Raw genomic sequence first — 24,378 nt, 5'->3', positions numbered from 1 at the left:
CCTGGCAGCTCGGACTAGGTTCGCCATCAATTTACCTGATTTGTTTCCAAATCGAAATAGGTTCTGGTCTCCTTTCTGAAGGAAAGCTTGGGCTCTCATATGTAGGAGTGCATTCAGGCTGCCAAGGATACTGTAGTATGCTTTTCTACGCTGAATGGATGGTGACATATTTAGGTCATGTTTGCTTTTTGCAAGCATTTGCTCATGATACAGTATGTTCTTGTTTAGTTGTTTATTTCGCTGATGGACATAGGCGATGATGTCTCCTCTTAATACCGCCTTTCCTGCTTCCCAAAGAAGTTGGGGATCGGACATGTGTTGTTGGTTGTTATTCATATAATCCGTCCACTTAAGCTGTAGATAGTCCTTAAATTTAAGATCGTCCTTAAGATAACTCGGGAATCTCCAAATGCGGTCCCCTTGTAAAATATAGGGAGAGGATAAACAAAGCGATATCGGAGCATGATCCGAAATCACCTGCGTTTCAATGGATGCCTTCTGTATCCTGAAAAAGAGAGTTTGTGAGATGAGAATGTAATCAATCCTGGATAGTGACAGGTGAGAACGTGAAACATGGGTATAATCTAATTCGCCGGGATGTAGAACACGCCAGACGTCCAGAAGTCGAAGTTGATGACAGAGAAAAGCGATGCCCTTCCTATTCGTAGTGGATGGTCTCTGGTGCGGGGGGCTCCTGTCGATGGAGGTATCATGTACACAATTGAAGTCGCCTAAAAGAATAAGTTGCCCCTGAGCATGTGTATGGAGTAAATTACAAATGGATGTAAAAAAGGAGTGCGAATACTCGTTGGGAGCGTAGACGTTACAGAACGTGACCAACAAGTTATTCCAATGGCCAACCAGCAGGATGAAGCGACCCTCTGGATCCGCTATACTGGTAACAATTTGGAAATTCGCCGTTTTACTGATCAAAATTGCAACGCCCCGCCTTTCTGTTGACTGCAGCTGAAAAAAAACAAGATCCGACCCAGTCTCTTTGCAGTTTTTGGCTTTCGGTTATAGTGAGATGAGTTTCTTGTAGTCCGGCAATGTCAGTATGGAGACGCTTGAGATGGTCCAGCACTTTTCGACGCTTGATGGGCGAGCCCAACCCATTAACGTTCCAAGATATCAAGTTAGGCATAAGACCAGTTAGACACTTGCTGAGACAGTTGTGAACATGCCCAAATGACGGCGGAGATGAGGACCCCCAGCCTGGCCCCCCCTCCAGTCAGATAGGGTTGGATTCTCTTCTGGGCGTGTACCTTCCGTCTGTGATGTTGTTGCAGAACAGCTGGTTGCAGTAGGTGGTAATACTGTTGGGTGTAAGAATTAGTGACTACCGAAAAGGAACTAGGTCTACTGAAAACAACCCTCCCCTCCCCCTTATACCTTTCCCCACCCCGTGGACTGTGATCCTGTATAGCAAAAAGCCTCAATCTTGGAGGCATGGAGGTCATTTGATTAGTGTACGAGTGCTGTGGCTCTATTTCGTGAGTCGTTGGTCCTCAGAAGACGAAATTTAAAGTTTAAGTGAGTTCAGAATGCTATGCGACAATTGGTAGAAATTAGTAAAAGTACTGACTGGAGATCCAGAGCATTTTAGGTGAAGTCCAAGCCAAAAATAGAGTAACGACATGGGGGCTCAGTCCACCCCCTCCCCCACTGGGTGCGTGTAGTCCAACCTCTCTCGGTAGCCATCCATGATGGCAGCAAAAACATCAGGGAGACATAAACAATTCCGTGCCCCGATCAGTTTAGCTCTGGTCTGCTATGTCTGAGAGAGGAGTGACGGATTTCAAAAAAGCAGCCGCAGTATCGGGTGTTTGGAAAAGCTGTTGCTTATCATTGTGCCAGATCCTGAGCTTCGCTGGGTATTGGAGGGCAAATTTGATTTTTCGCTGAAAGAGCTGAGAGCATATGGGGGAGAAACCCTTGCGCAAGTCTGACACTCGTGCAGAATAATCCTGGAAAATCCGGATGTGATGTTTCCCATAGGAAACAGAAGACTTGCGCCGGTATGCTTTCCAGATTTCATTCTTATGGGTAAAGCTGAGAAACTTTGCTATGACTAGCCGTGGTCTGTTGATGTTTGTCTTTTTTGCCCCTAAACGATGAGCCCTTTCAATTTTAAGGGACTCTTTGAACTGTGGCAGATCTAATGCCTCCGGGAGCCACTGTTCTAAAAGTTCTCCGAGGGCAGAGTCCTCCAAATCTTCAGGGAACCCCAGAAAGCGCAGGTTGGTTCTTCTCTCCCTATTTTCTAAGTCATCTACTTTGTCTAGGAGCTGGGTTATTAATTTCCCCTGATTGTCAGCTTTAGTTTCAGCTCTAAGTGCGTCATCTTCTAGGACTGAAATTCTGCCCTCAGCCTGTTCCAGCCGTGGGGAAAATTCAGCGATTGCAGCTTGCACCTCTCCTATCTGAGCCTTTACCCCTGCAAGTTTTTCATCCAATGCTGCTTTAATAACCTGTTCGATAGCAGGCAGCGTGAGCCCTGCCGGTGCTGGATCCCCAGCTATTTCGCCGACGGCGGCGGCGGCCATTTTGGCTTCAGAGCCCCGCGTTTTTTCTTTGTCTTTTTTAGTAGTTCTAGAGGCCATCGGGGGCGGCGTTTTATTCATATATTTTGCGATGGACATATGAACTCACTGTGTCTCCGTTTGGTTGAATTTTAGAGCCGGATTCGCTGGTTTATATCGCGCTGAGGGAGTCAGGCACTCGGAGCTCAGGGTTTCCCGTCCTCCCCGGCTCACCACATCACGTGACCTCTCTCTAAGTGAACTTAATAGCAGGTAATGGACTTCTCTCCTCCAAGAACTTATCCAATCCTTTTTTAAACACAGCTATACTAACTGCACTAACCACATCCTCTGGCAACAAATTCCAGAGTTTAATTGTGCGTTGAGTAAAAAAGAACTTTCTCCAATTAGTTTTAAATGTACCCCATGCTAACTTCATGGAGTGCCCCCCTAGTCTTTCTACTATCTGAAAGAGTAAATAACTAATTCACAGCTACCCGTTCTAGACCTCTCATAATTTTAAACATCTCTATCATATCCCCCCTCAGCCGTCTCTTCTCCAAACTGAAAAGTCCTAACCTCTTTAGTCTTTCCTCATAGGGGAGCTGTTCCATTCCCCTTATCATTTTGGTAGCCCTTCTCTGTACCTTCTCCATCACAATTATATCTTTTTTGAGATGTGGCGACCAGAATTGTACACATAACTGTGAGATGCAATACTCGCTCATTCCTTTCCCATCCCATCTCCCTCTCTCCCCTTCCTAGTTCCCAAATATCCACAGACACTTTAATTTTGGAATAATAAAAGGCCGCAGTTTATTAACAAGACCCGAGCCCCACAATATACTTATAATACAATAAAACGTTCCCCCCCCCCATTCACGTAACAGTCCCAACAGCGCCCCCCACCTTTTCCAGTGATAGAGCATCCCCCCACCTTTTCCAGTGGTAGAGCATCCCCTTATAAAGCCTCCGAGCATCGGCCCCCCTCTTGCTCTTTGGCAATCTCGTGCAGCAGCCCCCCCGCACTGCACAAGATTCCCCCCCCCTTTGTAAATTTGAACAATACAATACAATTAACATTTGAGGCTCGGGTTTACCGCCACTGCGACGAATACAGCTCTATACATGAAAACACCAATGATTATTTATTATGTTATTTATTCGGTTCATTATTTATTTATTTTTTTTTTTTTTATTATTATTAGGGTGGGAGGGTGGGCCAGCCTCAACCTGCTGCCTCAGTCTTTCCTCACCGACTAACCGTTAACCCCACTTTCTTTTCTTTTCTATCCCCTTACTCCAATCCTAGGCCTCCAGTTTGAAATTCTCCTCTCCTATTGGTTTAACTCTCCTTCCAGTCCCCTTCCCCCCCTTCCTTCATTCTATCCTAACATCCCGCCCTTTCCTTCGCTTTCCTGCCTCCAGTTATGTTCGCAGGGCGAGACAGGCTCGCCCTGCTTGAACGAATTCAAGGTGCGGTCTCACCATGGAGCGATACAGAGGCATTATGACATTTTCCGTTTTATTCACCATTCCCTTTCTAATAATTCCCTATATTCTGTTTGCTTTGTTGACTGCCGCAGCACACTGAACCGACGATTTCAATGTGTTATCCACTATGACGTCTAGATCTCTTTCTTGGGTAGTAGCACCTAATATGGAACCCAACATTGTGTAATTATAGCATGGGTTATTTTTCCCTATATGCATCACCTTGCACTTATCCACATTAAATTTCATCTGCCATTTGGATGCCCAATTTTCCAGTCTCACAAGGTCTTCCTGCAATTTATCACAATCTGCTTGTGATTTAACTACTCTGAACAATTTTGTGTCATCTGCAAATTTGATTATCTCACTCATCGTATTTCTTTCCAGATCATTTATAAATATACTAGCCTTTAAGCCCGTAACAACGGGCTACATTACATTTTTTTTCAGTCCATTTTCGAACACAGCACCCTTCTACACTTTTTCTCCCTCACTCCCTCTTCCCCTCGTTCACTCCTCCCCTTCCCTCCACTCAGTCTTATTCACCCTCTGTCTCCCACTGCCTCCTTCCCCTCACTCTCACCTCCCTCCCGTTCCCTCAGTCACTCCCACCTCTCTCCCCTTCCCTCAGTCATTCCCCACCCCCTTTCCCTCAGCCCTCCTCCACTCCCTTTTTCTCTGCTCCACAACTTCTTACCCTTCCACTTACATCCCTGTCTCTCACCTCTCCCTCATTCTCCCTCTCCCCTCACTCTTCCCCACCCCCTACCTCCCTCCCACACACTCACCCACTCCTCCCTCCCTCCCCCCTCACTCAGTCCCTCCCTCCCTCTCACTCAGTCCCTCCCTCCCCCTCACTCAGTCCCTCCTTCCCACTCACTCCCTCCCTCCCTCTCACTTACTCCCTCCCTCCGTCCCTCCTACTCCCTCCCTCTCATTCCCTCCCTCCCTCGCTACTGGCCGCCGCTGCCGCCGCTCCTCGTCTTCGTCGCCGCCCGCCGCCGCCGCTCGACGCCACCGCTGCTGCTGCCGCCGCTCGACGCCACCGCCACTGCCGCTCGACGCCCCCATTTTTTTTTCCACTGATGCTGGCTGAGACCGACGAGCTTGCCCGCACATGCGCAGTAGAGCTGCTCTCTACTGCGCATTTGTGGCACGTCGGTCCGGGCTCCCTTATAGGTATGATTGAAAAGTAAGGGTCCCAATACAGATCCCTGAGGCACTCCACTGTCCACTCCGTTCCACTGAGAAAATTGTCCATTTAATCCTACTCTCTGTTTCCTGTCTTTTAGCCAGTTTGTAATCCACGAAAGGACATCGCCACCTATCCCATGACGTTTTACTTTTCCTAGAAGCCTCTCATGAGGAACTTTGTCAAACGCCTTCTGAAAATCCAAGTATACTACATCTACCGGTTCACCTTTATCCACATGTTTAACAGCTCCTTCAAAAAAAGTGAAGCAGATTTGTGAGGCAAGACTTGCCCTGGGTAAAGCCATGCTGACTTCCCCCATGAGCGGCAAAAGGAGATGAAATCCCCCCAACAACAGATTCCAGCGGGAGAAAAGAGCCCTCTGAAGAGGTTGCATATGCTTGAATGCCCAAGGAACTAACTCCAGAGTCGACACCATGGAATCTAGGATTTGCAAATAATCCCCTGGGCACTGGGAGATCTAAAGGTAATGAACCTGACCCTGTACTTTCATAATCCTCTCCTCTGTGAGGAACTCTCTCCCCTCCCTTGTGTTGAACCGCGCCCCCAGATACTCTAGGGACTGAGAGGGAACAAGATGACTCTTTGCGGCATTCACCACCCAGCCTGACTGCAAGCATTGCAGCACCTACAGCACTGACTGTGCTGAAAACGCTGCTGCCAGCACTGTTCCAATCCCACATGCTGCAGTCAACCCACACGAGTCCCTTCTCACCACCTCCCCCCCCCCCCCCCAGAAGTTTACTGCACCAACAGGGCTGTCCGAAGCCCTGCCAAAAACTTTTTTTTTTTTTTTTTTTTTTTTAAAGTGACAGCCTCCGAGCAGCCCAGAGAGAAAAAGGAAGATATACTTTCCTGCTTCTGGCTGATCCAGTCAGTGTGAAGCGATAAGGCAACAGGGGGAGCAAGGGAACCAGGACCCCTGGCTTTCCCTCCCCCTGGAAATCAAGGGTCGAGCTTGGCTAGGGATTACCAACCTCCCCCCTCAACTCAAGGGATGGCCCATGAAGGAACCTAGCACCTCAGGGAGTACCAGTCTTCAGTTCTTATCTCCTTCTTTCTTTTTTTTTTTTTTAAACTAAACTTCAGACTGCAAGTTTGCACATCTATCTGCTGGAGCCAGAAAAATACTAAGCGACTGCAGGTGGCACACTCTGTTAAGTAGCAGTGCCTGAAAAATGTTTATTCTCTGCCTCCATCTGCTGGTGGGAATACAAAACCCACTTGTCTGAATTGATCTGGGGTATAAACAGGAAATATTCCCCTTTGCGCACTGTTGCAATGACTAACCTTATGGCGTCCATGCGAAAAAAGGGAACTCTGAGGGCTGCATTCACCCTCTTTAAATCCAGAATGGGATGAAAAGACCCATCCTTCTTTGGCACCACGAAATAGATGGAATATCTCCCTGCCCGCTGCTCTTCTAGCAGAACAGCACTATGGCTCCCAGTAGTGATCCACTGTTCCTTGAACTGCTGCCTGCTTTGAGAGAGGACTGCAAGGGATCACAACAAAGGCGTCTCTGTTGGGAAGAGAAAATTCTAAAGCATAGCCGTCTTATCACCTCAAAGATCCACTGGTCCATGGTAATTTTGACATACTTCTCGAAAAAGAGCACCAACCTCCCTCCAAGTGCTGGAACTGAAGAGAGGGCCAGCCTTGCTTCATTGCGAGGACTTAGCAGTACCTGCACTAGCCCCTGAATTGTCCCAGGAAGGCCTCCTGGCCCCCAGAAAGGACTGATTCCAGGAGGATGCCCTGGTAAGGCTTGCCTCTGCGGATCTCCCAAACTCTTGGACTGGCGCAACCTCCGATCATCCCGAAACCTAACCCATGCAGGCACAAACTTCCTGCCCTTAGGCTTGTACTCAGATAACTTGTGTACTCTGGACTCTCCTAGATGCTTCACCTACTCCAGGTCATCACCAAACAAAAGTTTCCCCTTAAAAGGAAGCAATCCCGGGACTGGAGAGAGAGGAGAGACCGGTGCCTTCCAGGAGTGCTCATCTCCAACGGAGCTGCAGCCAGGGAGTGGCCAGAATCCCGACGTCATCTGGGTGAGGCAGCTGGGCCCCTAAAATAGGCTCCACTGCGGCGCTTCAAGCTGGACTGGAGAGAGAGGAGAGACCGGTGCCTTCCGGGAGTGCTCATCTCCAACGGAGCTGCAGCCGGGGAGTGGCCAGAATTCCGACGTCATCTGGGTGAGACAGCTGGGCCCTTAAAATCAGCTCCACTGCGGCGCACGGCTTTGCTCCTACATTACATCTCAACGAGGTGTAAGGACGTTCCACTACCCAAAGTAAGTGATCATCTACCTTCTCTCTCTTATATCAGCAAAATCCGATCCGTCTATGGGGAATAAAAGGAAGGGAACAGTGAGAGTTTACCCATCAATTCCCTCAGTACCACCTTTTTCGATGTCCCAACAGACTATAGTCGGGTTTTTGCAACCTACGGCTACCAGCACTCCATTAGGGGAAAGTGAAATAAGTAGAAGGGTGCCTTTACTCTCGACTTCAGGGAATTCCATCTCCTTCTGCCCCAAAGTCCGCTCACTTCCAACTTTGGACTCTGTTTTGCATGCAGGATTACAAGAGAACCAGGAGCAAATAAGTAATGTCCCTTTAGGCTCTTCTTTGATGGGGAATCCAGCAGATATAAGATCCCTGGCTTTGTCGACAGAAGATAATTCTGCGGCAGTGATGTCATCTGAGAGTATCTCAAGAATGCCTGAGATCTCAAGACAGATTACTCTAGAAACACTTTGGACTGCTAGTAAAAGTTTAGAGATTTCAATAGGTTTAAAACTTGAGAGTATTTCCAAAGATGTAAAAATATTGCAACCCAAGGTTATTGAGCATGATAATAAGATTAAAAGTAATGCAGAATCTATTGTTAAAATGGAAAAACAATGTGAAAAACTTGAAAAATGTGATTTGGCTCTGATAAAGGGATTAGAGGTTAATAATCGTAGATTGGAGTCTTTGGAAAATAATTCAAAGAGGTTAAATCTGAAAATTTTAAATTTTCCGAAATCTCTAACTATGTCTCCTATAGAAATGATCAGGAAATTGTATTTAGAGGTGTTAAAAATAGCACAGGATACAATACCCCCAAAAACAAAAGCTTATTATATTCCCTCTAGAGTGGTAGAAAATCAGAATGATATTCCTATACAACCACCTCCATTAGAAAACCTGTCTGAATTTCTCCAAGAATCACAAAATGAAATTGTGGGATTAGTAGTTGTGTTTGCCTTGGAACATAAGATATGGACCATGAAAATGTTTTTTCGGTCATCCAAGAAAATGTTTTATGGCCAGAAATTGGCTTTGTTTCCTGACTTGGCTAAAAGTTCTCAATTGTGAAAGAAAAAATTTTTGTTAATGAGACAGCGAGTCCTAAATATTGGAGCAATATTTCAACTACAGTTTCCCTGTAAATGCTTAATAAGGTTGGGTTCTGCAAGATACTTATTTTTTTATCCTGAGCAATTGTAGATTTTCTTACAGAATACAGAAATCCCCCCCAATTATTTCCTCTTAGTTCAAGTGTTGAAGGAGAATAAGAAATTAATGCGGATATTTATATTATCTGGTAATATTTCCTGAGTTTTTGTTAATATATAATTAACAGTCCCAATTGATGACATATATGAATGGATTGCTTAAATTGATAATGTATCATTGAAACTTTGTTTTAAATAGTTTGTTCAATATTGCAAGAATGTCAATTTGTTTTGGCAATGTATGAAAATTTAAAATAAAGAATTAAAAAAAAAAAAAAAAAAAAGAAGCGCTCCCAGTTACGACTTGGACCACACATCTGCCGACCAGTTTTGTAAACACAACAAATATCTAGCAGACTCTGCTGACATCATAATTTGGGAAGAAGCCTCACAAGATCTTAGAAGGCATCAGCACCATAAGCCACCACTGCCTCCAGATGGTCAGCCAGCTGTGCCACAGCTCCCCAAGAAGCTTGTGAATCCTGCACCTGCTGGATCCAACGTAGACACGCTCTCTGCACCAGACTACTGTACACTGCTGCTCGTATGGCTAGAGCCAAAACCTCGAAGATCATCTTGAGATGAAGCTCCAACTTGCGGTCCTGCATATCATGTAAAACAGTGGAGCCTGCCACTGGAATAGTTGCCTACTTGATAACCGCAGACACCGAAGCATCCACCTTGGGAAGACCAACAACTCCAAGGTCTCCTCTGACAACGGACCGAGTTTAGCCATAGCTCATCCCAGATTCCAGAGTATCCCATTCCTGAACCACTAGCTTCTTCACTGTCTCATGAAAAGGAAATGCCCTTGCTGGACCCTGTTGGCCATCCTGTACGGGATCTGCTTCTTCCAAATCAGACTCATCTTGATTCCAAGTTCCTTAAGAACTTGTGGAATCAGTGGCCAGAGCTCCTCTCTGCGGAAGAGACTGACCACCTTGGGATCATCCCCATGGATCCATTCCAGATGGGTATCCTGGGGACTCCTGAAGATCTTTGGAATCATCCATATCCCCCTGCAGGTCCCCCAATCCCAAAGGCAGGCCTAAAACACGCTGGGCCCCATCTGTCCACTTACGGCTTAGGTGGAGCAGACTTGTCGAGCAATCTAGGAACTCCCATGGAAAAAGGCAGACACCTGCTGTGCCCCCTGATGCTTTCTTGGCTAAAAAAGCCTGGTGCATCAGAAGCACAAAGTCCGATGAAAAGGGCTGGGAGTCCTCAGAGTCACAGTCCAGGGAGAAATCCCCCTCCGCGTATTCAGTGTCCAGAGGGAAAACCTCCCCTCCAAAATGCCCCGATCCCCCTCAGTACTAGCCCCAGCCGGGGACAGATGAGGTGGGGAAACATTGGGCCCCACTGAAACCGGTGGGGGATGCGTAGCCAAATCAAAGATGGCTGCCGTTGCCACGCTATCTGAAGGAGTCCTGGGTGAAGGCCTGGCCCAACACGCCAAAGAGGAAGTCGAGCGAACCCGTGGGGAGGGCCCTGCTAATGCACCCTCTCCACCTGAAGCAAAGATCGCACCTGTTAAGACGAAAACGCAATTCCCCGCAGGCCCAGCAACCGGAAGCACGAGGCATGGCTCCAGCGTGCACCTAAAAATAGTTTGACTCACCAGCTGTCCTGACTCCAAAGACGGAAGCACAGCCACCAGCCCGAAAAAACACCAAGCAGCAGGAGCAATAAAGGGACTCAGCTTGTATAGCAAATGTTGCTTACCTGTAACAGGTGTTCTCACAGGACAGCAGGATGTTAGTCCTCACATATGGGTGACATCACAGGATGGAGCCCAATCACGGAACACTTTTGTCAAAGTTTCTAGAACTTTGATTGGCACCTACTGGGCATGCCCAGCATGGCACTAAACCTGCAGCAAGCAGGAGTCCCCCTTCAGTCTTGTTTAAAGCTACAGGAAGTGCTGAAAAATAAAATAAGAAAATGTAACGAACCAACACCGCGGGGCGGCGGGTGGGTTTCGTGAGGACTAACATCCTGCTGTCCTGTGAGAATGCCTGTTACAGGTAAGCAACATTTGCTTTCTCACAGGACAAGCAGGATGGTAGTCCTCACATATGGGTGAGTACTGAGCTGAGGATGTCCGAGAAATGCACCAAATGTACCCAAGATGTGCAATAGGCACAAGTATTGGGGAGGAATTTGGTAGAGGGCATCCTGAACCCTACCGGGGCAGGTGGGTGTTGGTACATCAAGTTGTAAAAAGTTTTCGCAAGACAGACTGGCCGAAGAAGGAATCTTGTCTTCCGGCCTTGTCTAAGCAATAATGGGCTGTAAAGGTATGGAGAGAACTCCAGGTAGCATCCCTGCAAATGTCAGGAAGCGGCACCGAGCGTAGGTGTGCTACTGAAGTCGCCATGGCCCTCACAGAGTGTGCCTTAACACGGTCCTGAAGTGGAATGCCTGCCTGCTGATAGCCAAAGGATATGCAGTCCACTAACCAGGAGGAGAGAGTCTGCTTACCCACAGGCTGCCCCAATTTGGTGGAATGGAAAGAGACAAACAATTGAGTTATTTTTCCGTGGGCAGCTGTACGGTGTAGATAGAACGCTAGAGCCAGTTTGCAGTCAAGGGTATGCAGAGCCTGTTCTCCTGGATTGGAGTGAGGCCTGGGAAAGAAGGTAGGTAGTATAATGGATTGATTAATGTGAAACTCCGATACTACCTTAGGTAAGAACTTAGGGTGAGTGCGGAGTACTGCCCGGTCCTGCAGAAGTTTAGTGTAAGGCGGATAGGTAACTAAGGCCTGTAACTCAATAACTCTGCGAGCAGATGTGATTGCCAAAAGAAAAATCACTTTCCATGTGAGATAGCGAAGATCACAGGATTGGAGAGGCTCGAATGGTGGTTTTATAAGCTGACCCAAAACCAGATTGAGGTCCCAAGAAGGGGCCGGAGGGCAAAGTGGAGGCTTGAGGTGAAGCAAGCCTTTCAGAAAACGTGTTACGAGGGGTTGTACTGAAATAGGAACATCCCCGATACCTTTATGGAAGGTGGCCACCGCACTGACATGCATTCTGATGGAGGACGTTTTTAGACCTGATTCTGACAAGTGCCAGAGATAGTCTAGAAACTTCGTGGTGGAACAGGTAAAGGGATCAAGGGATTGAGAAGAACACCATGACTTAAACCTGTTCCATTTGTATAGGTAAGACTTTCTCGTGGAAGGCTTCCGTGAAGCAATCAGGACACGGGAAACTGGCTCCGAAAGGTTAAGTGGCTGAAGAATTAAACTTTTAACATCCAGGCCATCAGGGACAAAGCTTGAAGATTGGGGTGGCGTACGCACCTGCCGTTCTGAGTGATCAGAAGCGGGTTCATTCCCAAGGGAATGTGCCTGCGAATGGAGAGATCCTGAAGTATTGGATACCACACTTGGCGAGGTCAGTGAGGTTCTATTAGGATCATGCATCCTTTGTCCTGACGTAACTGTGCGAGAGTCTTCGAGAGAAGTGGAAGTGGAGGGAATGCATATAAGAGACCGGTTGCCCATGAGAGGGAGAACACATCTCTTGGCTGTGAGTGCTGGCTGCGAGTGAGAGAGCAAAAGTTCTCTACCTTGCGATTTTGAGGTGACGCAAAGAGGTCTATGCGAGGACCACTCGTGTGGATGGAAAACGCAACTTAGGTTGTCCGCCAACACATTGTCCACTCCCGGCAGATAGGTGGCCCTGAGGTACATCGTATGGGAGAGGATCTCCGCCCATATCTGCGCAGCTTCCTGACATGGTAGGAAGGAGCCTGTCCCCCCCTGTTTGTTGATGTACCACATGGCCACCTGGTTGTCTGTCTGAATCAGGATGACCTGATTGGAAAGGCGATCCTGAAATACCCTGAGAGCATATCTGATTGCTTGCAGCTCCAGGAAATTGATTTGGTGTTTGGCTTCCTCTGGAGACCAAATTCCTTGTGTTTGCAAATTGGCCACATGGGCTCCCCAGCAGAGGTTGGAAGCATCGGTGGTGAGAATTATTTGAGGGTCTGGAGCCTGGAAGGGCAGGCCTTGGAGGAGATTGATCTGATTTTTCCATCAGGCTAGAGACTGACGGAGTGAGTCGGTGATGTGGACAGTGGTTGATAGAGGTTGGACGGACTGAGTCTATTGTGACCTTAGAGTCCACTGCATGACAATTATGGCCAAGCGGGCCATTGGGGTAACATGTACTGAGGATGCCATGTGTCCCAGTAGGATGAGGAAGTGGTGTGCAGTCGTGCATTACTGAGAATGTAGCTGGTGTGCAAGAGAGATGAGAGTGAGAGCTCGCTGTCGAGGCAGAAATGCCTTTGCCTGCAAGGTGTCCAAGTCTGCCCCTATGAATGATAAAGTTTGAAATGGGACTAAGCAGGATTTTGCGTAGTTGAGAAATCCTAGCAAAATCAGAGTGCGTAAAGTAAGAAGTAGGGATGACAGAGCAGTTTGCTGAGTGGGAGCCTTGATCAACCAATCGTCTAGATAGGGGTAGACATGAACACCTTGAGTCCTTAGAAAGGCTGCTACTACTACGAGGCACTTGGTGCAGACTCGTGGTGCAGATGCCAGGCCGAATGGGAGCACTCTGTATTGATAGCGCTTGGGGCCTACTAGAAATCTCAGGAACCTGCGATGAGATGGATTTATCGCAATGTGAGTGTATGCATCTTGGAGATCGAGAGAGCAGAGCCAGTCTCCTCTTTGCAGAAGAGGAAGGAGGGAACCCAAGGTTACCATCTTGAACTTTTCTCGTTGAAGGTACTTTTTGAGGGCACGTAGGTCCAGAATTGGACGAACGCCGCCTGATTTTTTGGGGATTAGAAAGTACCAGGAATAGAATCCTAGGCCTCATTGGGAATAGGGTACTGGTTCTATTGCTCTGGACTGGAGGAGGAGGGAGACCTCCTGTTCCAGAAGTGGAGAGTGGGGTCGGATGTTCTCCACGCCAGTAGAGGTGGGGAGTCCGGTGGAATGGAGAGAAAGTTCAGGTGATAACCTTGAGATTATGGTAAGGACCCACTGGTCTGAGGTGATTGTGTGCCACCTGTTGTTGAAATGGCACAATCGACCTCCCACTGGTATTTGAGGCAGTGGAAACTGGCTGCTGCTCTCTATGCAGGAGTCAAAAACCGAAAGCAGGGCCTGGCTGAGGAGCTGCTTGCGGCTTTTGTTTACGAGGTTGACGAGACTGGGCCTTTTGGAAAGGTCTCGTGGAACGAGTCCTAGACTGTGGTGGATAGGACTTCTTTGGACAGAAGAATGACTTTTTAGTATCCTTCCTGAAAGGCTGTTTGGAGGAATACTCAGAGGGCATCAGAGAGAGCTGGCGAAGGGTCTCATGATGGTCCTTGAGTTCCGCCACCGTCCGCTGAATCTGTTCCCCAGATTGTCTCCTATGCAGGGCAGATCAGATAATCTGTCTTGTACTTCAGGGCGCAAGTCCGAAGACTTAAGCCAGGCCCATCTTCTTGCCGAAATAGCAGTTGCACATACCCTGGAAGCGGTGTCAAAGATATCATAAGAAGATCTTATTTCATGCTTCCCTGCCTCAAAACCCTTGTGCACTAGGGATAGAAGATGTTCTTGGAATTGCTGAGACAGGGACTCTGCAAAGTCCTGTATCTGCTTGAATAAGACTCTGTTGTACTGGGTCATATATAGCTGGTAGGAGACAATCCGAGAGATAAGCATTGATCCCTGGAAGACACGCCGGCCAATGGCGTCCAGGAATTTCTCTTCCTTACCTGGGGGAAAGGAAAAGTGGGGTTTTGATCTTTTTGCCCTTTTTTGGGCAGATTCTACAACAGATTGGTGATCCAGCTGAGGTTTCTGGAAACCTGGGGCTGACTGGACCGAATAAGTGGTATCAGCTTTTCTGTTGACTGGAGCAACAGAACCAGGGTGTTCCCAGTTCTTTTTGAGGAGATCCAAAAGAACCTGGTGAATAGGGATGGAGGTTATTTCCTTGGGAGCATTCAGGAATTGTAACAGCTCCATCATTTGATGTCTGTCATCTTGTTCAGTCTGCAATTGGAAGGGAACCAATTCAGACAATTCCTTCACAAAATTTATGAAGGATAGGTCCTCTGGAGGAGAACACTTCCTGCTTTCAGTAGGAGAAGGTGGCGATGGCATGTCATCGGTGTCTTGAGAAGAATAGTCGATCCAAGTGTCATAGGGATCAGGACCTGCCCCTCTAGGAGCCTGAAAAGGACGGGACTATGGTATTCCTGAACGTCCCAGTCTAGGTTCCGAAGGCATCGAGGGAAGTGCTGGAGGCACCGATGAAGGCATCGAGGGCACCGGTGCAGGCATCGAGGGCATTGATGGATGGATCTGTGGCGCTGATGGGCACATCGGCATCGATGGTTGAGGCATCAGCAGGACTCCCGATGGAGGAATGCAGAACGATGTTTCCCTCCCAATGACAGGGTAAGCGGGGAGGGCACCGGAGCCATCGGTGGAAAAGCGGCTATAAGCACTTCCATCTTCGAGAGCAGCGGTGCCAGTGCTGCCAGAATCGGATCGGTGGTCGGTTCCACAATCGGCACCGGTATCGGTGTCGGAGGAACTTGGAGTCTGTGCATCTCCTTATCGATGGCCTCCTGAACCATCTGGTCCAGTTCTTCATGGAGACCTGGAGCAAGCAACCCCGGCTCCGGAAGGGAGGAAGGAGGCAGAGGCATGGCCGGAGGGACCACCGTTAAAGGCGGAGTCGCGGCTCCCGATACCCATCTGGGTGAGGGTTGCTTCGGTTACCCAGTTGCAGAAAGGTCCTTTTCTGGACGGAGTTTCTTCGATGGCAGCTCGGACGATGGCGAGGTCGAAGATTTTCCTTCCTCGATGGTCCGAGACTTGCAGTGTCGATGCCGATGTTTCTCTCTACGATCCCCTCGGTCCTGAGGGGGGCAGAGGTAGTTGAAGGCCGAGAAATCGTCGACGCCGGACGGTCACCAATACTGGCGCGAAGTGTACGGTGCCGGTTCAGACGACGTCGATGCAATAGATGGCATCTGAGTTTGAGAACGGAAGAGAAGTTCCATTTTCTCCATTCTGGCCTTGCGACCTTTTGATGTCATTAAGGCACATTTGGTGCAAGTCAGGACATCATGCTTGCACCCAAGACACATTACACAGACTTTATGCGGGTCTGTAATGGACATGGTGCGAGTACAGTCCGGGCACTGACGGAACCCCGACAACATAGCCTTTGAAAAATTTAGCCGCGGTATGGTCGACGGCCAGTAGGCCGCGAGGGCCAAACTTGATAGGAATCGATCGAAACCGGGTAAAAAAACTTACCGGAGTATCGCGGAGTCAAAAATTCGAAGGAGGGACCCCTGTGGGGTATGAAAGTTTTTAGTAATTCCGTGAGGAAAATTCCTGTCAGGAATCTCTGTGGAGCTCCTTAACCCGTGTGGCTACTTCTGCGCGGAAAAAAGAAGACTGAAGGGGACCCCTGCTGGCTGCAGGTTTAGTGCCATGCTGGGCATGCCCAGTAGGTGCCAGTCAAAGTTCTAGAAACTTTGACAAAAGTGTTCCGTGATTGGACTCCATCCTGTGATGTCACCCATATGTGAGGACTACCATCCTGCTTGTCCTGTGAGAAATGCTTTTCTTTTGTTTTTTTAAACAACTATCAAAGAACACAAGAATTATCCCAAGTAAATCCAGGGATAAAAGAAAATTAAAGTCCCCCTGGTATTTTCCTGCTCCTTCCGATGCTTGAGAAGAGGGCTGCCAGCAAGACACCAGGCTGTCTCGTGTGGGCTAAAGGATCTGGACTACCAGATGTCCGCCCCACGGATTCTTGGACAGAGCTAAGAAGGGTCACCAACCCCCTGCTCGCCCGCCACAACTAGGGAGGATAGCCCCACCAAGACCTGACAACTCCCTGGGAAGAATCCTATGATCAGTAGATCTTCCTAAAAATCCTTTTCTTTCCTTATTCTTTTTTTCACACTACAGGTTTTGCACCATCAGCTGGAGACAGAAAAAATACTGAGGGACTGCAGGTGGCACACTTATTTATATACCAGTTTCCATAAAACTGTCTCCATCTGCTGGCAAGGGTACAAAACCCAGGAGCCTGGACTGATTTGGGTACGTACAGGGAACTATCTGCTGTACATTCAGCCTGTATTCTCTTTTATGTCACTGCCAGCTCCCAGGCTTTTGCCCAAACCCCCCCCCTTCTTGAATAAGGCCAGCATGCTACACACAAAATTGCTTCAGTACCATCACAAGCCGGGGTATGCTTTCATGGTAGTGACTAAATCAGTGTTCCAGCTTTATGGGAGACCCTAGATGACAGCAGAGGGTGATATGTGTTCAGCTGCAGTCTGACTTGAAAGTGAATGGGGCTCAGTGTCCTGCTCCCAGAAGGCTACCCAGCAATGTGTGATCATATTATAGGGAAGCTCCTTCCTACCTGTTATACAGGTATTCCCATACATTCTGAGGCAGGATTACCACCAGATCATCAATATAATGGTACTTATTGGGTGGGATTCCTGCAAAGAGAGATGAACTTTTATATTTTATTCAGCGACACATTTAAGTATTAAAGAAATAATCACTATTCCTGAATTTATTTGCATTACTTAAGGACAGTGGATAAAAGGCTCCTCCATATAACCATCCTCAGTACACAAGCTGTGGTCTAAATCCTTGCATTGTGTCTCACCCCCCTTCTAAGGCTGGCAAAGAAGCTTACACTAAAAACATAAGTTGTTGCCATATTGGGTCAGACCAAGGGTCCATCAAGCCCAGCAATCTGTTTCCAACATTAAGTAGATCCCATGCTACTAATGCCAGTACTAGCAGTGGCTATTCCCTAAGTCAGCTTGAATAATAGCAGTTAATGGACTTTTCCTCCAAGAACTTATCCAAACCTTTTTTTTAAACCCAGATACACTAACTGAACTAACTACATCCTCTGGCAACAAATTCCAGGGCTTAATTGTGCATCAAGTGAAAAAATGTCTCCAATTTGTTTTAAATGTACTACTTGCTAACTTCATGGAGTGCCCCCTAGTCCTTCTATTATCCAAAAGAGTAAATAACAGATTCACATTTATCCGTTCTAGACTTCTCATGATTTTATAGATCTTTATCATATTCCCCCTCAGCCATCTCTTCTCTAAGCTGAACAGCCCTAACCTCTTTAGCCTTTCCTCATAGAGAAGCCATTCCATCCCCTTTATCATTTTGGTTGCCCTTCTCTGTACCTTCTCCAGTGTAATTATATCTTTTTTGAGATGTGGCAACCAGAATTGTACACAGTACTCAAGGTGCGGTCTCATGAGGGACTTTGTCAAACGCCTTCTGAAAATCAAAATACTCTACATCTACCGGTTCACCTTTATCCACGCTTATTAACCCCTTCAAAAAAATGAAGCAGATTTGTAAGGAAATACTTCCCTTGGGTAAATCCATGCTGACTGTGTTCCATTAAATCATGTCTTTCTATGTGCTCTGTGATTTTGATCTTTAGAATAGTTTCCACTATTCTTTCCGGCTCACCAGTCTAGAGTTTCCCGGAGATCTTTTTAAATATTGGGGTTACATTGGCCACCCTCCAGTCTTCAGGTAAATAGATTATTTTAATGATAGTTTACTATTTTAACTAATAGATCTGAAATTTCATTGCTGAGTTCCTTCAGAACCCTGAGGTGCTTGCCATTCGGTCCAGGTGAGTTGCTACTCTTTAGTTTGTCAATTTGGCCTACTATATTCTTCTAGGTTCACAGTGATTTGGTTCAGTTCATCTGATTCATCACCTTTGAAAACCATCTCCAAAACCGGTATCTCCCCAACATCCTCATTAATAAACACAGAAACAAAGTATTCATTTAGTCTTTCTGCAATGGCCTTATCTTTTCCTAAGAGCCTCTTTAACCCCTCAGTCTTCTAACGGTCCAACTGCCGTCCTCATAGGTTTTCCTGCTTCGAATATATTTTAAAATAAGTTTTTATTATGAGTTTTTGCCTCTATGGCCAACTTCATTTTAAATTCTCTCTTAGCCTGTCTTATCGATGTTTTACACTTAACTTGACAATGCTTATGTTTTTTCCTACTTTCTTCAGAGGAATCCTTCTTCCAGTTTTTGAAGGATTTTTTTTTTGGCTAAAATAGCCTCTTTCACCTCACCTTTTAACCATGCCGGTAATCGTTTTGCCTTCCTTACACCTTTCTTAATGCGGGAAATACATCTGGCCTGCACTTCTAAGATTGTATTTTTAAACAGTGTCTACACTGGTTGTACACTTTTAACCTTTGCAGTTGCACCTTATTGTTTTTTTCTATTTTCCTCATTTTATCAAAGTTTCCTTTTTGAAAATTTAGTGTTAGAGCAGGAAAATTGGTTTTTACCTGCTAATTTTCGTTCCTGTACCACAGATCAGTCCAGACTGCTGGGTTTTGCCTCCCCTCCAGTAGATGGAAACAGAGAAAAACTTCGAGCGCACCCCTTCTTAAGCCAAAGTGCTACCTGCATCTCTTCAGTATAATAATTATCAAAGCAGAAGAAATCAAACAGTCTGTGAATAAACCAGCAATGGACAAGAAGAAATAACCCAAGTAACTATGTACATGTGAAAAAGAAAAACTGAAGAGCATAAAGGAGAAGCCTGTACCCTTCGTCAGCTGGCAAGGTACCTGCTGACAAATAAATCAAAACAGACCGAGCGGACTCCCCAGAACAAAATCCCGGGCGGGCGTCTGGACTGATCCGTGGTTCTACAGGAATGAAAATTAGCAGGTAAGAACCAATTTTCCTTTCCCTGGTACATACCTGGATCAGTCCAGACAGTGGGATGTACCAAAGCTTCCCTAACAGGGGTGGGTCCTGGAGAGTCCCGCTCGAATGACACTGTCTCCGAAAAGAACATGCGGAGCCTGGACATCCAATCTGTAGTGCCTGGCAAAGGTATGCAAGGACTTCCAGGTTGCTGTTCTGCAAATTTCTTGCAGTGAGACTAACTGACATTCTGCCCAGGAAGTGGCCTGAGACCAAATCGAATATGCTTTTTAATGCCCTCTGGAACAGGCCGAGCACGACATATGTAAGCGGAAGCAATAGCCTCTTTCAACCAACAGGCTAAGGTTGCTTTGGATGCCTTATGCCATTTCTTAGCGCCACTCCATATAACAAAGAGATGATCTGACAATCGAAACGGATTAGTGACCTCTAGGTAATGCAATGCAACAGGACCCTCCTGACATCCAGACGTCTCAATTCTTTGGTGTGAGGCACCTCCCTCTCGACATTAGGAAAAGCCGGGAGCTCCACAGACTGGTTCAAGTGAAAGGCAGAGACCACCTTGGGCAAAAAGAAGAGCACCGTCCAAAGAGATACCCTGGAATCTGAGATACATATAAAAGGTTCCCTGCATGAGAGAGGGCTTAGAGTTCAGAAACCCTCCGAGCCGAACATATTGCCACCAAAAATATCGTCTTCAGAGTCAAATCCTTCAGGGTGGACTTCCTGAAAGGTTCAATAAAGGGCGCGTCACACAAAACCTTGAGGATCAAATTAAGGTCCCAAGACAGGCATACCGGGCGAACCGGAGGATTCAAATGCTTCGCCCCTCATAGGAAATGAACCACATCCAGATGAGCTGCCAGATTTGCCCCTAGGAGCTTCCCTTTCAGACACTCCAACGCCGCAACCTGCACATGAAGGGAATTAAATGACAACCCTGTGCTAAGGCCGTTTTGCAAAAACATTAGAATCTGCGCCACAGAGGGCTGCCGAGAAAAAGTACCATGCTCGCGACACCACGACTCGAAGACCTTCCAGACACGGACATAAGTCAGAGAGATCGAAGTCTTCCATGCTCGTAGCAAGGTGGCAATAATGTCTGCTGAATAGCCCTTTTTCCTTAGGTGTCTCCTTTCAAAAGTCAGGGCGCTAGACAAAACCGATCCGCCTGGTCAAAAAATATAGCGCCTTGACGCAGTAAATTTGGAAGATGGCTCAGCCGTAGGGGTCCGTCAACTGCAAGGTTGACTAGATCGGTGAACCAGGGTCTCTGGGGCCACTCTGGAGCCACTAGAATTACCCGCCCTGGGTGAATCTCTATCCTCCGTAGAATCTTGCCTATCAGGGGCCATGGAGGGAACACGTAAAGCAGCACACCTTGGGACCACGGGAGTACTAGAGCATCGACCCCTTCTGCTCCGTGTTCTCGTCTGCGACTGAAGAAATAGGGTGCCTTGGCATTCATCCGAGTTGCGATCAAATCGAGATGAGGAACACCCCATCTGCGGGAGATGAGAGACATTGCTTTCAATGACAGCTCCCACTCCCCAGAGTCCAGTCTCTGGCGGCTGAGAAAATCTGCCTGTATGTTGTCGATCCCTGCTATGTGGGACGCCGCCAGTAAGGCTAAATGTTGTTCCACCCAGGCCATCAGTCATTCCACTTTGAGAGCTACCAGACGACTCTTGCATTGTCCGAGAGAACTCTCACAGCCTGGTTGCAAAGGAGTGGGAGAAAACTCTGTAACGTCAGCCGTACGGCCCTGGTCTCCAGACGATTGATGTACTAATGGGTTTCCTCCATTGACCATTGACCCTGGGCCGACTGAGATTGACAGACTACTCCCCAGCCGGATAGGCTGGCATCCATGTTGACTATCACCCACTGAGGTACAACCCGTGCTTCAGATACTCCAGGACCAGCCACCAGCCAAGACTGGATCTGGCGGAGTCTGTGAGCAGTAAGGGAATTTGAAACTCCTCCACTTCGGATCCCAGTTGGACAATAATGCTGTTTGTAAGGGTCTCATATGAGCAAAGGCCCGCGGAACCAACTCCAGCATGGACACCATGGAGCCAAGGACCTGAAAATAATCCCAGACTTTGGGCACCGGGAGGTCCAAAAGGCGACGTACTTGTGTCCGCAGTTTGTCGATGCGCTCGTCTAGAAGGAAGACCTTGCCCATGCGAGAATCGAATCGTGCCCCTAGGAAGTCCAGGGTCTGCAAGGGGACTCTTGGTGTGATTGACAACCCAACCGAATGACCTAAACCGGCTCAGGACCTTTTGCACCATCTGCTTGCAGAGGTCCTCTGATTTCGCTCGAAAAAGCGAATCGTCCAGGTAAGGGTGAACCAACATACCCTCTCTCCTGAGGACTGCTGCACCAACCACCATCACCTTGGCGAAGGTATGCGGCACCGTCGCAAGACCGAATGGGAGAGCACAAAACTTGAAGTGCTTTCCAAGGACCAAGAAACGAAGAAATCTCTGATGCTCCTTGCAGATTCTGATATGCAGATATGCCTCCATCAGATCCAAGGAGGCTAGGAACTCTCCTTTGCACACCGCCACAATGACCGAGCGCAGGGTCTCCATTCGAAAATGTGGCACCCTGAGAGCCTGGTTCACCCTTTTGAGGTCCAGAATAGGCTGGAAGGAGCCCTCTTTTTTCAGCACCACAAAGTAGACGGAATAGCACCCCGCTCCCTGTTCTTCCTGGGGAACAGGGACAATAGCACCTAGGGACTCCATTCTGTCAAGGGTCTGCCGAACAATCTGCTCCTTCACAAGGAGATATCATAAAGAGATCTCTGAGAGGGCGAGCAAACTCTAAAGCGTTGCCGTGTTCTATGATGCTTAGAACCCACCGGTCTGAAACGATCCTGACCCATTCCTGGAAGAAGAGGGACAGCCGTCTCCTGATGACAGGGATGGAGGAATGGGTCGCCCGAATCTCAATGCGAAGATTTGCGCCAATGGAACCTTGCCCAATCCCATCTCGACCCGCTCGACAGCCTCGAAAGGACTGAGACCAGGGCTGTGACCACCCCGATGCTTGCTGGTGGGCTGGACCAGGTGCCCTGTTCTGGCGGAAGCATCTTTGCCCCCGAAAACAAGAGCGTGTCAGAAGAAAACCTCTGGAGCCCTTAAGTCTATCTTCAGGCAGCTTACGAACCTTATTGTCGCCTGACTATCAGCTATTCCAAATCTTCACCAAACAAAAGCTTGCCCTTGAAGGGAAGGGCTCCAAGCTGAGCCTTAGAAGAAACATCAGCTGACCAACTGAGCAACCACAGGAGCCGCCTTACAGAGACCACAGAGGCCATTGTTCTGGAGGAAGTACGAAGCAGATTGTATAAGGTATCCACTCCATAAGCCACCGCCGCCTCCAGGCACTCCGCTTGCGCAGACTCTTGAGGTGGAAGATCTTGTGCATTCAGTAACTGCTGTACCCACCTGAGGCTCACCCGAAGCATGTAACTGCTGCAGACCCTGATGCAGAGGGCTGAGACTTGAAAAATCCTCGAAGAGCACCTCAAGATTTCTATCTTGGAGATCTTTAAGGGCTGCTGCCCCTGCCACCAGTATAGTGGTACTCTTAGTGACCGCTGAAACTGAGGCATCCACCTTAGGAACCTTCAAAAGTTCTAAGATCTCCTCCAGCAAGGGGTACAGCTTGCCCATAGCTTGACCCACTCTCAGACCCATTTCTGGAGTATCCCACTCCCAGGCCATCAGGTGTTGAAGCATCTGATGCAAAGGAAAAGTTCTGGTTGGGCCTCGTAATCCTGCCAGAACTGGGTCGACCGTGTCTTGGGCTGACTCAGCCTGGGGAAGGGCAAGCCCCAGTTCCTCCAGGACATATGGAATAAGGGTCTTCAATTCCTCCCTATGAAACAGATGGATGACCTTTGGATCATCTCCATCCAGGGGCAAAGGCTTCTCCAGGTCCTCCTCCTGATCAGCGCCAAGGGGAGGGGCCGGGACCACATCCATGGGTAAAGGACTTGTGCGGTCCGCAAGCCCCAAGAGAGATTGAGCCATGTCACTCCAGAATGCAGGACACCGGATCTTTTGAACTCGGACCAAGCCTGAGGGTTCCTGGCACCTGGGGACCTTCTTAGGTGGACCAGCAGAGGGACCTTGTGGAGGGATGCTTCCCTTCTGAGACAAACTAGCCAAAAAAGCATTGTGCATCAGAAGCACAAAGTCGGGAGTAAAGGAGGGCTGACTTTGCAATTCCCCCCTCCAGGGGAAGGGGCTCCTCCTCAGAAAAATCGTCCCTAGGGTTCCCCAGACTCATTGCAGCAGGAGATAGCAGCGGCGGGAGACCCCCCTCCCCCAGCCATATATACAAGAGTGCCACCTGCAGTCCCTCAGTATTGGCCTGTACCCAAGCCCACACAAAACAACGGTAAGTGGCGAAGGGTTGAACAAAAACCACTATACCCCATTTCGTCGCAGGTAACAAAACATTAACCGAAGAAACTGCTATAAAAAAAAAAAAAACTGCTCCAAAACCATCTGCAAAAAGGAGGGGAGCTTCCTTGAAATATAGCCGAGCGTAGCTAAGACAGTCTTTTGGTATCAGAAGTAAGGGGTGGGCCTCTGGACTGATCTGTGGTATTACAGGAATGAAAATTAGCAGGAAAGAACCAATTTTCATTTCCTGAACATACCCAGATCAATCCAGAAAAGTGGGATGTACCAAAGTGGAGGCCATGGATCCCAGAACTTGTAGGTGATGCCAGACAGTGGGATTCTTCCTCCGAAGGGGGGCTTGGACCTGGCTTTGCAACTTTGTTACTCGGTCCGTCGCCAGAAATATCTTACCGAGCAAGGTATTGAACTGCGCTCCCAAGTAAACCAGGTATTGGGTGG

The 24,378-nt window shown here is 47.9% G+C and overlaps 1 protein-coding gene across 11 annotated transcripts in view; it reads right to left on the bottom strand.

The window, feature by feature from the left end:
- USP20 (ubiquitin specific peptidase 20) overlaps window positions 1–24,378 on the bottom strand; it is a 211,290-nt gene that overhangs the window by 95,527 nt on the left and 91,385 nt on the right. For 9 of the 11 annotated variants that reach the window (XM_029614272.1, XM_029614271.1, XM_029614270.1 and 6 more), the window contains one exon: window positions 17,161–17,242. The exons of the other annotated variants lie outside the window; for them this stretch is intronic. In XM_029614272.1, the coding sequence (XP_029470132.1) occupies window positions 17,161–17,242 (82 nt within the window). The remainder of the gene's footprint in view (window positions 1–17,160; window positions 17,243–24,378) is intronic. 11 annotated transcript variants of the gene reach the window in all.

Source organism: Rhinatrema bivittatum, chromosome 8 (genome assembly GCF_901001135.1).
Source record: "Rhinatrema bivittatum chromosome 8, aRhiBiv1.1, whole genome shotgun sequence".
NCBI classification, from domain to species: domain Eukaryota; kingdom Metazoa; phylum Chordata; class Amphibia; order Gymnophiona; family Rhinatrematidae; genus Rhinatrema; species Rhinatrema bivittatum.
The sequence above is the reverse complement of the archived record's forward strand: the minus strand, read 5'-3'. Positions and strand labels throughout refer to the sequence as shown.